The sequence below is a fragment of the Bos indicus x Bos taurus genome, unplaced genomic scaffold (assembly GCF_003369695.1).
Source record: "Bos indicus x Bos taurus breed Angus x Brahman F1 hybrid unplaced genomic scaffold, Bos_hybrid_MaternalHap_v2.0 tig00011767_arrow_arrow_obj, whole genome shotgun sequence".
Taxonomy (NCBI): domain Eukaryota; kingdom Metazoa; phylum Chordata; class Mammalia; order Artiodactyla; family Bovidae; genus Bos; species Bos indicus x Bos taurus.
Window position 1 is genome coordinate 37,041 of NW_020867926.1, and position 14,256 is coordinate 51,296.

General features: G+C 41.1%; 2 protein-coding genes across 3 annotated transcripts in view; one reads left to right on the forward strand and one right to left on the reverse strand.

Moving 5' to 3' along the window:
* LOC113889329 (glutamyl-tRNA(Gln) amidotransferase subunit A, mitochondrial) overlaps positions 1-8,392 on the reverse strand; it is a 32,914-nt gene extending 24,522 nt beyond the window's left edge. For both annotated transcript variants that reach the window (XM_027536022.1, XM_027536021.1), the window contains exon 1: positions 8,252-8,392. In XM_027536022.1, the coding sequence (XP_027391823.1) occupies positions 8,252-8,275 (24 nt within the window). In that variant the 5' untranslated portion in view covers positions 8,276-8,392. The remainder of the gene's footprint in view (positions 1-8,251) is intronic.
* Positions 8,393-8,490: 98 nt separating this feature from the next.
* On the forward strand, positions 8,491-14,036 carry LOC113889330 (reticulon-4-interacting protein 1, mitochondrial-like; the record flags this gene model as incomplete). The annotated part of the gene is made up of 2 exons (XM_027536024.1): positions 8,491-9,172; positions 13,882-14,036. Coding segments are annotated over exons 1-2 (429 nt in total), but the record flags the coding sequence as incomplete, so codon positions are not given.
* Positions 14,037-14,256: the final 220 nt, after the last annotated feature.

Genomic DNA, 14,256 nt, shown 5'->3' on the forward strand with positions numbered 1-14,256 from the left:
TACTGCTGAATGGTTTGTATGACGCTTGAGAAGAGTGGAGCAGAAGAGAAAAAAAAGACAGCAGTGTGTTCTGATACTGTAAATATGGAGTGGGCTTATGTAAATAGGCTGCAAGTTTCAGAACTTGCAGAAGCACAAAGCTGGACAGACACAGAGGTATATAAACAGGCCTACCCCAGAGCAGAACCGTAAACACGAGGAAGATTATGTCTGCTATTGTCTCCTCTTTTTGCCTCCCCTCAAGTCCCCTGATGCCCATTATCCTCACGTTGCCTTCTGACTCACCAGCTGCTATGACAGGAAGAGGTAAGGAGTTGCAGCTGTGGTTACAAAGGCAAGAAATCAGACTGTCTGGAGTACTCACTCATTTATTGAAGTATATCTGATCTACAGTGTTGTGTTGGTTTCAGGTGTAAAGCAAAGTGATTCAGTTACAAATACGTCTTTTTTTCCCCCCAGATTTTCTTTTCCGTTATAGGTTACTACATAATATTGAGTAGATTTCCCTGTGCTATAAAGTAGGTCCTTGTGTGTTATCTGTTTTATGTGTAGTAGTGTGTATATGTTAATCTCAAACTCCTAATTTATCCCCTCCTCTTTCCTTTTGGTAACCATAAGTTTGACATCTATGTCTGTGGGTCTGTTTCTATTCTGTATGTAAGTTCAGTTGTATCATTATTTTTTGAAATTCCGTGTATAAGCAGTATCATGTCTTTGTCTTACTTCACTTAGTATGATAATCTCCAGGTCCATCCATATTGCTGCAAACGGCATTATTTCATTTTTATTTTTTTATGGCTGAGTAATGTCCCATTATGCCAGCAAATTTGGAAAACTCAGCAGTGGCCACAGGACTGGAAAAGGTCAGTTTTCATTCCAATTCCAAAGAAAGGCAATGCCAAAGAATGCTCAAACTACCACACAATTGCACTCATCTCACATGCTAGTAAAGTAATGCTCAAAATTCTCCAAGCCAGGCTTCAGCAATACGTGAACCGTGAACTTCCTGATGTTCAAGCTGGTTTTAGAAAAGGCAGAGGAACCAGAGATCAAATTGCCAACATCCGATGGATCATGGAAAAAGCAAGAAAGTTCCAGAAAAACATCTATTTCTGCTTTATTGACTATGCCAAAGCCTTTGACTGTGTGGATCACAATAAACTGTGGAAAATTCTGAAAGAGATGGGAATCCCAGACCACCTGACCTGCCTCTTGAGAAACCTATATGCAGGTCAGGAAGCAACAGTTAGAACTGGACATGGAACAACAGACTGGTTCCAAATAGGAAAAGGAGTTCGTCAAGGCTGTATATTGTCACCCTGTTTATTTAACTTCTATGCAGACTACATCATGAGAAACGCTGGACTGGAAGAAACACAAGCTGGCATCAAGATTGCTGGGAGAAATATCAATAACCTCAGATATGCAGATGACACCACCCTTATGGCAGAAAGTGAAGAGGAACTAAAAAGCCTCTTGATGAAAGTGAAAGAGGAGAGTGAAAAAGTTGGCTTAAAGCTCAACATTCAGAAAACGAAGATCGTGGCATCGGGTCCCACCACTTCATGGGAAATAGATGGGGAAACAGTGGAAACAGTGTCAGACTTTATTTTTCTGGGCTCCAAAATCACTGCAGATGGTGACTGCAGCCGTGAAATTAAAAGACACTTACTCCTTAGAAGGAATTCAAAAGCAGAGACATTACTTTGCCAACAAAGGTTCGTCTAGTCAAGACTATGGTTTTTCCTGTGGTCATGTATGGATGTGAGAGTTGGACTGTGAAGAAGACTGAGCGCCGAAGAATTGATGCTTTTGAACTGTGGTGTTGGAGAAGACTCTTGGGAGTCCCTTGGACTGCAAGGAGATCCAACCAGTCCATTCTGAAGGAGATCAGCCCTGGGATTTCTTTAGAAGGAATGATGCTGAAGCTGAAACTCCAGTACTTTGGCCACTTCATGCAAAGAGTTGACTCATTGGAAAAGACTCTGATGCTGGGAGGGATTGGGGGCAGGAGGAGAAGGGGACGACAGAGGATGAGATGGCTGGATGGAATCACTGACTCGATGGATGTGAGTCGGAGTGAACTCCAGGAGTTGGTGATGGACAGGGAGGCCTGGCGTGCTGTGATTCATGGGGTCGCAAAGAGTCGGACACGACTGAGCGACTGATCTGATCTGATCTGAATGTTCCATTGTGTAAATATAGCACATCTTCTTTATCCTTTCATCTGTTGGACATTCAGGTTGTTTCCATGTTCTGGCTATTGTAAATAGTCTTGAAATGAACAGTGAGGTGCATACATCTTTTCAAATTATGGTTTTCTCTGGATATATGCCCAGGAGTGGGACTGCAGGGTCATATAGTAGGTCTATTTTTGTTTTTTTAAGGAAGCTGCATACTATTCTGGGAGTACTCATTTTAAATGGTGATCTTTGTTAGGACCGTATTTAGGAAATCTAGATTTGAGAAAATCAAGAAGGGAAATGAAAACAAAGATGCTAATTAGCTAGAATGGACTAGGCACAAGGATTATGACAAATAGTAAGATCCCCTGGAGCAAAACTAAAAGTGTCATATCTGAATAGAAGATGAAATCAAGTGGAAAAGTTTTCATTAAGAAAACAAATTCTCTCTCCCTAGCATTTCTCTTCTCAAATGGAAACTAGATTTTCCTTAAGGCCACTGCTTCTCCTGCAGTTTTCCCACAGGATGGCCGTTTTAGTTCTTACTTACCATGTACCAGAGTCCAGTGGGGAGGGGAGATTGTGTGGGCAGGTGTTGCCCTTGTCCTCAATGCCTTTTTCTTGCCTCTTTTCTCAAAACCCCCAGCTCATCTGAAGCACAGGTCTTGGAGGAGATTATATTACTCTAACAGTCTCCCTGGTACTCCTTTTCATTTATGAAAGATTTTAGCAGCTGGTTCACTGTAGCTATTTTTGTTGACTTTAAACTTCAAGTCAGGTACACTGTCACCGGGCCTCTCAGTTCTTGAACTCCCTTGACACAAACTCTTCACTTCACTCCAGTTACCCACTCACATGGTCACAGCCCAGACTATGTCATTACCAGCATCTGTATATTCTCCCAAACCTCAGTTCTAATCATCATCCCACATATCCTGTCTCCTGAGCTCATTTACTCTACCATCCAGCAGGAAAACTGGGATCTCAGTCCTCCAACCTCAAAGCAATGGATTCTGCCCACCAGTGAGGTGGAAAGAGGATCCCAAGGCATGCAAAGAATCTGCAGCTCTGGTTGACACCTTACGACCAGCCTTGTTAAACTGAGTAGAGAACCCAGCCACGCCAGCCCTGACCCACAAAACTGTGAGATGATCAGACTGTGGGTGTTTTAAGACTGTGTTATTTTAAGCCAAGTTTGTTATGCAACAATAGAAAAGTAATATGCCTTCTTGTAAAAATGAGGAAATCTTCCGCAGGAACTACTCTTCTTAGAGGACCAGGGAAAAGAAAACTATCAGTTCAGTTCAGTTGCTCAGTCGTGTCCGACTCTTTGCGACCCCATGAATTGCAGCACGCCAGGCTTCCCTGTCCATCACCAACTCCCAGAGTTCACTGAGACTCACGTCCATCGAGTCAGTGATGCCATCCAACCATCTCATCCTCTGTCGTCCCCTTCTCCTCCTGCCCCCAATCCCTCCCAGCATCAGAGTCTTTTCCAATGAGTCAACTCTTTGCATGAAGTGGCCAAAGTACTGGAGTTTCAGCTTCAGTCCTTCCAAAGAAAACTATAAACACATATAATCTAGTAATTTTGTCACTGTAACAAAATCAGTGCTAATAATAGCTCTTAGTTCCAGGTGTTATCCTATACATTTCATTTAACCTTTATATCCACATTAACAGGCTGATATTATTATTTCTAATCTACAGATAAATTACCAAAGTTCCTGCTTAAAATCACATAGCTAGAAAGCAACAGAGCTGGGATTCAACCAAGGTCTGATCTTGTTTATGAAGCCCATGCTTCGGACCACTACACTACTTCTCTGTGCAAAGTGTAATAGCATTTACTCCTCTGTAACTGATAGAGAACATTTTGTTAACTTCACAGGTATTAATAACATCAGAGATTCACTGAGGAAAAGGACTTTCAGAAGAAAAACTGTCTTGATAAATGCTGAAGGTATAGAAGAGCCCTTGGAAGCTGAGTGTCTGGTTGACTGGTACTCTCTTTAACACACCCATTTAACATTCTTGCTTTTGTCTCCATTGTTCCAAGAAACAGCACTTCAAGATCACCAGTCAGCTTCACGTTCCTAAATCCAGCAGTCACACTCAGTCTGGATCGGCATTCAACATCACCCGCTCCTGGAAGCACTTCTTTTCCACTTGTATTTCAGGAGACCAAGCCCTTCTGGTTTCCTCCTGCCTTACTTAAGGCCATTCCTTCAAGTCTCTTTTGCTAGCTGTGCTTCCTGCTGCTGACCTCGAAATGTTGGAAAGTATTATCCCTTCTTCTATATTTTCACTCAGCTTCCCAGATGATCTCATCTGACTGCATGACTTCAATTATCTCCTCCACTCTGGCCAACTCATATTTTCATACCTAGCTTCTCTCTTGATCTCCACATTCCTATATCCATCTGCTTAACCAACCTCTTCGCTTGGATATCTTTGGAGGCATCTCAAAATTATCCTGTCTTGATAACTTTCTCCTCACAACACGCTCCCTGTAGAATCTTTCCCATCTTGATTCTGTGTGCTGTGCTCAGCTGTGTCTGACTGTTTGTGACCCCATGAACTATGGGGCCTCTGTCCATGAATTCTCCAGGCAAGAATAGTAGAGTGGGTTGCCATTTCCTTCTCCAGGGGATTTTCCTGACCCAGGGATTGAACCTGCATCTCTTGTGTCTCCTGCACTGGCAGGTGGATTCTTTACCACTGTGCCACTTGCCCAGGCCCCAAATCCAAGCATCCTCCTTGACTCGTCTCTTTCCATCAAACCTATATCCAATCTGTCAGAAAGCCCAAACTTAAGAAACAAAACCCCTATTCTGTATTACTTCTGCTCCCACCACCCTATTCATGCTGCATCAGCTCTTGGCAAGGCAACGGCCTTCTAACTGGCCTCCCTGCTTCTCCATTTGCCTTCCTCCAGACCACAATCCTGAGTAGCCTGGAGCTTTTTAAATTTTAAATCAGATCATGTCCAAAGACTCACAACCTTCTAGAGGATTTGCATTACATTTAGAATAAAACCCACATTCCTTCTCATGGCCTGAAAGGTCATCTGGTTCCTGCTTCTCTTGGGTGAGAAGAGAGCTTCCTTGAACATGTCAAGTTTGCCCCTGCTTCAGGGATTTTCCACTTACTCTTCTTCCTGCCTCAAAGACCCTTCTCCCAGTTCTTCCCAGGGTTCACCCTTTTTATCTTTCAGGTCTCTATTATATACCACCCACTCAGTCAGAGAAACTTTCCTGATCACTTTAAAACATCCATATCCCCCAACTAATTCTCACTATACTCTGATGCTGGAAAGACTGAGGGAAAAGGGGTGACAGAGAATGAGATGGTTGGATGGCATCACTGACACAATGGACATGAGTCTGAGCACACTCTGGGAGATAGTGAAGGACAGCGAAGCCTGGCGTGCTGCAGTCCATGAGGTTGTAGAGTCGGGCAGGACTGAGTCACTGAACAACAAAATAGCCCGCTTAACCTTTCTTCATAGCACGTATACTACTTGAAATTATATTATTAAACTTACTTAATGCCTCCTTCCCCACACAAACGTAGGTTTCATAAGGGCAGGAATTTCTTTCTTCATGTTGATCCTCAATGTCTAGAACACAGAGGTGCTCAATAAATGTTAATGAATGAACTGAGATGTTTAAAATTTGGAATCTATTTTCCCATAGAACAGCAATTAGATGTTCTTAGGCTAGACCCCCAAGAAACCTGTTGGATATAAAATTAATTTTCTTTAATATAACAATAACCGTTTAATATAATTATAGGGCCAGTAATACTAGTGTGGTGTTTGGTTCCTAGTAACACTGGGATCAGGCCACTAAAATACAAAGAGTGAAAGTAAGATTCTTCCCTTTCCTGAACATACCTGGGTAAAATTTACAAGTAGCAGTTTTATCTCCCATTTGGCATTTTACCTCTTTTTAGTGCTTCTCTATAGTCCAAATGGTAAAGAATCTGCCAGCAATGCAGGAGACCAGGATTCGTTCCCTGGGTTGGGAAAATCCTCTGGAGAAGGGAATGGCAATCCAGTATTCTTGCCTGGAGAATCGCATGGACAGAGAAGCCTGGTGGGCTACAGTCCACGGGGCTGCAAAGAGTCGGCCGTGACTGAGTGACTCACACACACACCAGTGCTTCTTCCCAGGGCTCCTCTACTGCCCTAAGCCTCCACTCAGGTCCCTCAAGTTATCTCAAAACACCAGTTTCCAGTCCTTCCCCAAATACCCTCCCCTACAAATGTTCTCTTCCTTCAATTGATAATCTCAGCTAGAGTGTGATGGAGAGAAATCTGATTGATTATAATTACAATGGATAAATCATTCAACTGTCCCAGGCATCTTTACATATGGAATGTGTAAAGATCCATCTTTAAAATGGAATATGTACTAAATTAATCTCTAATTCATAGAATTTGGGGCACTGGTACAATGATGTGGAAATAACAGAGTGGACAGAAGATATATTAGGGTCTGGGAAAATAACCAAATAATGTTTTGCACAATAGGTATCAATAAATATTTGTTAAAGGAGAGACTAAGTGAAAGTAATCATGTCAAGGCAACTTTCTGGCTACCCTTGGGTCAGATTCCCTAAATATATTTTCCCCCTTGAGGTAAAAATTGCTCTCACAATGGCTCACTGGACAACATTAGTGAGGAAGGCTGGTACAAAAAAGGCAGTGCTGGGGGAAAGGGCAGAAAAAAAAATACCCCATTTTTTTAGGTTGTATTTCACTTTACATTAAGTTGGTAGTTAAAATATTTTTTAAAAATTTCAAGAACAAATTAGATTGTTCACTGACAGTATAAGCAGATGCAATTTAGTATGGTAAAACAAAAATGTATTGAGGGAATAGCTGTTCATCATTTAAAGCCAATGGATTTAAAGTTCTCATAATTTATAGTTTTCTAAAAGGCTGCCAGTTGGAAAAAGAAAAAGACTTTCCAAGTGAAGATACAAATGGAAGATGGAAGGCAAATGGAAGATGGAAGGTGGGGTAGGTCCTCAATTGCTAAATCTATCAGCAGAATCACCTGGGAGCTAAGGTTAAACCATATCCTCTGGGTCTTACCATAATGACCTGCATGAGGGGGACACAGCTGTAGTTTTTAAGGAGGGCCCAAGGTGATTCTGATAGCAGTGGGTCTGCTATCAGACAGCTGGGCAGGTCGGGAGATCTGTGCCAGAAAGCAAGGAGATCTGAATTAAAGCCCTAAGAGCAGGGACAAAATGAGAGAACAGACTCCAGACATAATTTCAAAAAAGAATGAACAGAATTTAGTGACCTATTGGACATGACATATGAAGAAAAATCTAAGGGTAACTGGAATAACACTTGTATCCTGAACAAGAGAATATCAGAAATCATGTTTTTGTTTTTTATGATGTAGGTTGAGATGCAAGAGGTGGTTCTGTTACAATGATTAAGTCAACTTCGGTTAAATTGAGTCTGGGGTGCTTGTGGGACATTTGGAAGAGCTGTCCAGAAGACATTCACAAATATAGCCTAGAGTTCAAAAATAAGGTGGAGGAAATGGAGACACAGGTAAGAAAATCGTAGGTATCTTGGTGGTTGTGGAAGCTTGGAGAATGAATATATGCGGGGTTGGGGTGGGGAGCTAAGAATCACTAGTTTGGCTTTTGCAAGGGACAGATTTGCGGGGTCCTTAGTGAGGACTGCATCAGATGAGTGTAGTGGACAAGGACTAGCTAAATCCCCGTTATATGGCCGAGCCTACCTCGAGGCCATCAAGAGCTGGAGGCAGCCTGAGCAAACGAATAATCGAGAGAAGCCACTCTGCCTTCCACCCCACAACGCCGCGGGGCAGAAGCCTTCCCCGCTGAGAATATAACTCCGAAAGGATACAAGGAGCACAGCCTAAGGACTCGGAGGTCCGAATCCCCCCAAGTTCTAAGGCAGAAGGCAGCGAGGCTGACCAAGACGCGGTTAGGAAGGGGGAGCCCCTCGTCCACAAGAAGAAGGACTCCCCGAATCTTCCCGACCTCTTGGACCCTCAGCAGACAATTCGACTCACTTCTCGCAGGGTCCGGCCCAACATGGTCCTCGTGCCCCGTCTGCCACCCCAGGGACCAGGTGACGAGAAGAACAGAAAGGTCAGTTGCCGCTGCTGGTATTACATGTGCGCAGCCATCTTTGATCATCACAGAACCTGTCAGCACCGAGTTCTCGGATTGGTCGAATTGCAGCCCAAGGCAAATGATCTTTGCACACGATTGGCTGGTGCCGCTAAGCAAGTCCCGAAGGGAAAGAGAAAGCGTGACAAGGAGACTCCGGGCTAGGGTCGCGGCGGAAGCCTGGAAGTGTGTGAATTTCTGTGGCGTCTGGATCGCGAGAGGAGTCGGCTTCTCCCTCAGAGGGCTTCTGGGACAGGGCAGGATTTTAGGGGTTTTGCTTTTAAGGGGAGCTGGTGTAAGGGAGGAGGAGAATGAATGGCATACTGATTGGAATGGGAATTGGAGTATTTCAGATGTGAAGAGTAAAGTAAATCCATACTCTTCTTTCTTTGATTGCTCCATTAATCTGTCTGCATTTTAAAATTCTCAGCTTTGAAACCAGCCAGAGTGGCGGAATTCAGACGGAATTTGACGGAATTCAGGTGTGAGGGTTTGATCCCGTTTAAGTGCCTTTTAATTAGGGCACGTAATTCAACCACTGTTTACAATGGGATTTCTGAAGACCTGTGTGTTTAGAAGAAATGCATGCACTGCGGTTTGCTTCTGGAGAAGCCAAGTTGTACAAAAGCCTTCAGTTCGAAAAATTAGTACTACCTCTCCAAGAAGCACTGTCATGCCTGCTTGGGTGATAGATAAATATGGGAGTAATGAAGTGCTTCGATTTACCCAGAACATGATGATACCAATGATACACTATCCAAATGAAGTCATTATCAAAGTTCACGCTGCAAGTATAAATCCTATAGATGTTAATATGAGAAGTAAGTGTCAAAAGACATTGCTCATTACCTTTTTTTTTTTTTTTTTTAACTTGAGACAGCCTCATCAAGGATCAGTTTTAAAAGATTAGTTGTTATTGACTACTTCTGGGGGGATTAACACAAAGAAATGGTTTAGGGTTTTGACAGTATCCCAGTAGGTATTTCAAAAATTTTTGAACTGGCAATGTCCATGGTATGCTTAAATCTTTTACAAAATATAAGTTTGAATTGCTTCCAGTGCTACCCTTAAAAATGTAAATTGGGACTTGAGGATTGTATCCACAGCTAACTTTCTGGTACATTTTGCTAGGAACTTTATGATGTTCTGAGGTCCATCACAGGTTTTAAAGGTATGGTTATGTTTTCACATCAGTTCAGAATTTGCATTTTCATAATAATTTGAGTTTGCCCTTCCACTACTCCCAGCTTTTTCTAACGGTTCAGTGGACAAAGCAGCAGAACAGGATGCCAAAATATGGACACAGTACTCTTCCTCATTTTGTTGTTGCGTTCTGCCCTTGGAAGTTAAAATATGCTTTTCTGTTGTGCTCCATCTTCAATGGAAATAATGTTATCTTAATTTCTGCTAGGGGTTATTGACAAAGCTTGGAGTGCACTATATTCCTTATGCAGTTATTACAGTGCTGAAAAGATTGATTACTGTGAATTACTTTCACTTTGGAAAATAACGACAAAAAGTGAGCAATTGAAATGTGGCTAGTCTGAATTGGGATGTACAGTTAGTATAAAATATACACTAGATTTCAAGACTTAGTAAAAAATGAGTGTAAAATGTCTTATTAATTTTATGTTCATTATATATTGATCTGATAATATTTTGGATATATTAAGTAAAATATTATTAGCATTAATTTCACTTTCTTTTCACTTTTTAGTGTCTGCTTGAAAATTTTAAGTTAGATATGTGGCTTGCATTACATCCCTGTTGGACAGTGCTGATCTAGACATATGAGGAACAGCTATTACACATTTCTTTGTGGGGAAAGAGATATGTTTAAATGATTTTATGGCGATTGCCCCATGAAAGATACACTTGTTTCCTTTTGTTTGCTTAGAATAGTTGCTACTGCTAGGTGTTTCAGCTTACTCTGTTTCCATTGGGCATGAAGATAATTTAGTGTTTATCAGAATTACCTTTTTTAAAAAAACTTTGTTGTCTATTTTGGGTTGTGCTTGGTCTTCCCTGCTGCATGGACTGCTCTGTAGCAGCAGTGCTTGGGCTTCTTACTGCAGCGGCTTCTTGCTGCAGCGGATGGACTCCAGGGCACTTGGGCTTCGGTAGTTTTGGCACGTGGGCTCAGTTGTTGCAGGGCCCAGGCTCTAGAGCACAGGCTCAGTAGTTGTGGCACATGGGCTTACTCTGTGGTATGTGGGATCTTCTCACATAAGGGATTGAACCCATGTCTCCTTCATTGGCAGGTAAACTTTTTACCATTGAGCCAACAGAGAGACTCCTATTGGAATTATCTCTAAGTGGTAGATTTATACCTAGTGAGCAGCATGCATTTGCCATCTCCTTGATTAGAAGCTCTTTGAAGGTAGAGCCCATGCCCTGTCAACTATAGCCTTTTTTGGTGTTTCACATATGTAGTTGTCATTCAGTCATTAATGTCACTTTATATTTTCATTCTAATTTGATTACAAAGTAAAATATTTTTTTTTAATCCTTGAGCAATTTTTAAAAGCATTTTGTCTTTGTTTAGATCTTTTAACACATTATTGACCAGGGGATTTTTGTAGAAATCAGTGCCTGTGCCCAGCAATTTTATTAAAAATCTCTGGTCAATAATGTTCGAGTGACAAAAGACATATTAATACATCTCCAGTCAATAAGTTGTTAACTTTTCATTTCTTTGAATGCACACGCACAGTTTATGTATTTGTGTTACATTGTACATTTAATTTCAGTAGAATGGCTGAATCTGCACTTTCTTGGCTGCTATTTAATAACACATTTTACTTTTATATAGTATTCTTGAGACATCATAGTTTTTTAATGACTTGAATGGGTAATATTATTTGTAGTTATCCTCTGTATTTCCTGCCCATGGATTCTTATTTGAGAATGTATGATTACTGTTGCAGAAGATACCTGAAATGGTAGCTTGGAGAAATGAAATTGTAAACTATAGGGAGCATTATTTCCCTTGACAAGAAAGCAAGGACATGTCTATTTTGAAAGATGAGAGCCACCTATTTTTCTGGAGATGGCTACTGTTGTTGGATATAAAATCATAAATCATATAAATGGGTAATGAAGTGAATTATCTTAAAATAGAAAAAAAAAATTCAGCCAACAGCATCATACCAACAAAGTTTCGTTTCTTTAGATAAGATCAAAGCTTTTGAAACTGATGGCAGATTTAGGATTGTCCAGGTCGTTCCATCTCTGAACCAAACTGATCACCTCTAACAATGACACAGAACTGCTAAGGTTCCCCATTCACTGTCTCCAAGCAGATTCTCAGTTCCTAACTACCAGCTATTTCTGGATTTGGGACTAGTTTAGCTGGTACCAGTGAGCCAGGACTACTCAGTCGATATCCAAGTAACCGAGAAAACAGCCTTCTTTGCAGGCTGTGAAGCTCAGAAAGGGACTGGAGTGGTTTTTTTTTTTGGCAGCTTGAAAATTTTACTTGACTAATTCCCACTTTTGTTGATCAAATCACATAGGAATTTCAGTGAATAATTGTTTTATTGTGTTTGAGAGGTGGAAAAGGAATAAGACAGGAAGACTAAAATGTGATTTTTGTGAGTATTACATGGGAAGTTATTTCCCCCCTGGTAGAATGCACTCCTAACTAGCCAGCTGGCATGTATCTAATATCGGCATGGTGGCCATCAGCTTAGATTTTTTGGGACTTGCCCAATTTTAAAATGCTTTCTTCCATGTGTCCTTTGATTTTTTATTAGAGAAAAACAACTTCTTGCACTCCCCTGTCAGCTTCTCTCCCTGTATTCTCTACCTCTTGCTGTATGGATTAAATGTCATTGTTCCCATATAAGGCCAGCCCTCCACCAAGGTTCTAGACCCCATGCCTGCTCACCACTCAGGAGCATTGTTTCAGCAATTGTCTCCTGTATCTTTAGTGTTTTCCTTTCCACCTGGAATCACTCACATTGGCTGTTATTTCTCCACTCCTAAAGAGGACCAAAAAAAAAAAAAAGACTTAAAAGTCCTTCAGTGGGCTTCCCTGGTGGCTCAGGTGTGAAGAATTCGCCTGCAATGCAGGAGACCAGGGCTTGATCCCTAGGTTGGGAAGATCCCCTGGAGAAAGAAATGGCAACTCACTCCAGTATTCTTGCCTGGAGAATCCCATGGACAAAGGAGTCTGGTGGAGTACAGTCTGTGGGATCACAAGAGTCGGACACAATGTAGCAACTAAACCACCACCACCCACCACCAAACATCTTCCATCTCACTTTCCCTTCTCCACTGCACCATTTTCCCACTCTCTATAGAAATACTCTCAATATTTGGAAGAATTGAATGTTCTCATGGTGTTCAGTTCCTCATTCCCATACTCTGTCACCACATGCCATAGCAACTGCTCCTAAAAATGTCACCAAGCTGTGCTGTTGGATCCTATATTTTGTTTTGGGGGGGAATTTTTTTTTGTTTCTTAAAGGTCTATTGGCAGCTCCTGACCTTGTTTGAAAACTTTCTTCCCTGGCAGCAGCATCTGACTTCTTTAAATGGCCCTCTTCACTTGACTTTCTGGATACCTTTTCATTAGCCAAGCCTTCTTGGGCTCCTTTGCTGGTTTCTCCTCATCGTTAAGATCTGATGAGGATGAGTGGGAGAACAGGGGAGACTTTCAGGATGGTTTAGTGATTCTGGAGCATGAATTGCGGTGCATGACCCTAAAAAGATGAGCAAATTGCTTATCTAGGAGAGCCTCACGTAGCAGAAATGTTCTCAGGAGGATGTCAAGCAGAAAAGATGACCGCAGACACTTTTGTGCCTTAGGAAAACCATTTTATGTGTGGATGATGTGTAATAAACTACTTTGGATTATTTATGTAGCCAATTTATTTTGAAAACAAAAAAAAAAGTGATCAGAGGAACATTTTCAGTTTGTTGATATTTATGTAAATATTCTTAAATAAAAAAAGATATATAATAATGCAATCAGCCTGATTTAGCATATCGGAGTTGATGCAACCAAGTGGTTCTTTTCCATCTGGGAATCTTACACTTAACCCAAAGGTGTTTTAGAAACATTTTTGGGGAGACAGGGACAATTACTCGTAGACCAGTGTGTTAGTATCAGATACTATACCTATGCCTTATTATTTTGTCAGACAACTTTGACATTTATCTACTTTACCAGACTTGGCTTCAAATGATTTCGTGTTGAAAAAGTTCATGAATGAGTAAATTAATAAGGAAACCAACTTCAAAGACCAGTTCTCAAGACCGTTTCAGAATTAGAATTTCAAAAAGTGATTGTTAATTAACTATAGTCCAATATAAAATTTCTTTAAAAGTGATTATAACTTTCCTAGTAATTTCCTTTGAAAGGAACAACACTCATTGTTTTTATGCTTTCCTGTGTGATGGTAAAAAATTTGTAAGATTGATTATAATCTACTTCTTGAGGATCTAGAATTGTACCTGGCCCATAACTGCAGCAGTTTTAAGCATCTCATTCTTTTGAAAGAAAAAAGTAAATTGTATCTTCTAGGTGGTTATGGAGCCACAGCTTTAAATATGAAACGTGATCCTTTACATGTTAAAATCAAAGGAGAAGAATTTCCTCTGACTCTGGGTCGGGATGTGTCTGGTGTGGTGGTGATGGAGTGTGGACTTGATGTAAGGTACTTCAAACCTGGAGATGAGGTGAGTTATCACATTCCACTATTCCTTTTCAAAATTGGCTGGTTTCATTCTCCTGCTTTTGGAAGTATTTCCATATCATTGACCTTTTCTTCTTCTTTTCAACAAATACACTGAGCTTTGGCTGGAACCCTCCTTTTCTTGGTTCAGTTCATGATTTCTGTTTCCTGGTTCTGTCACAATAGCTTGCTGTGCTTGAACATTCTAAAGCTAGTGCCTGAGA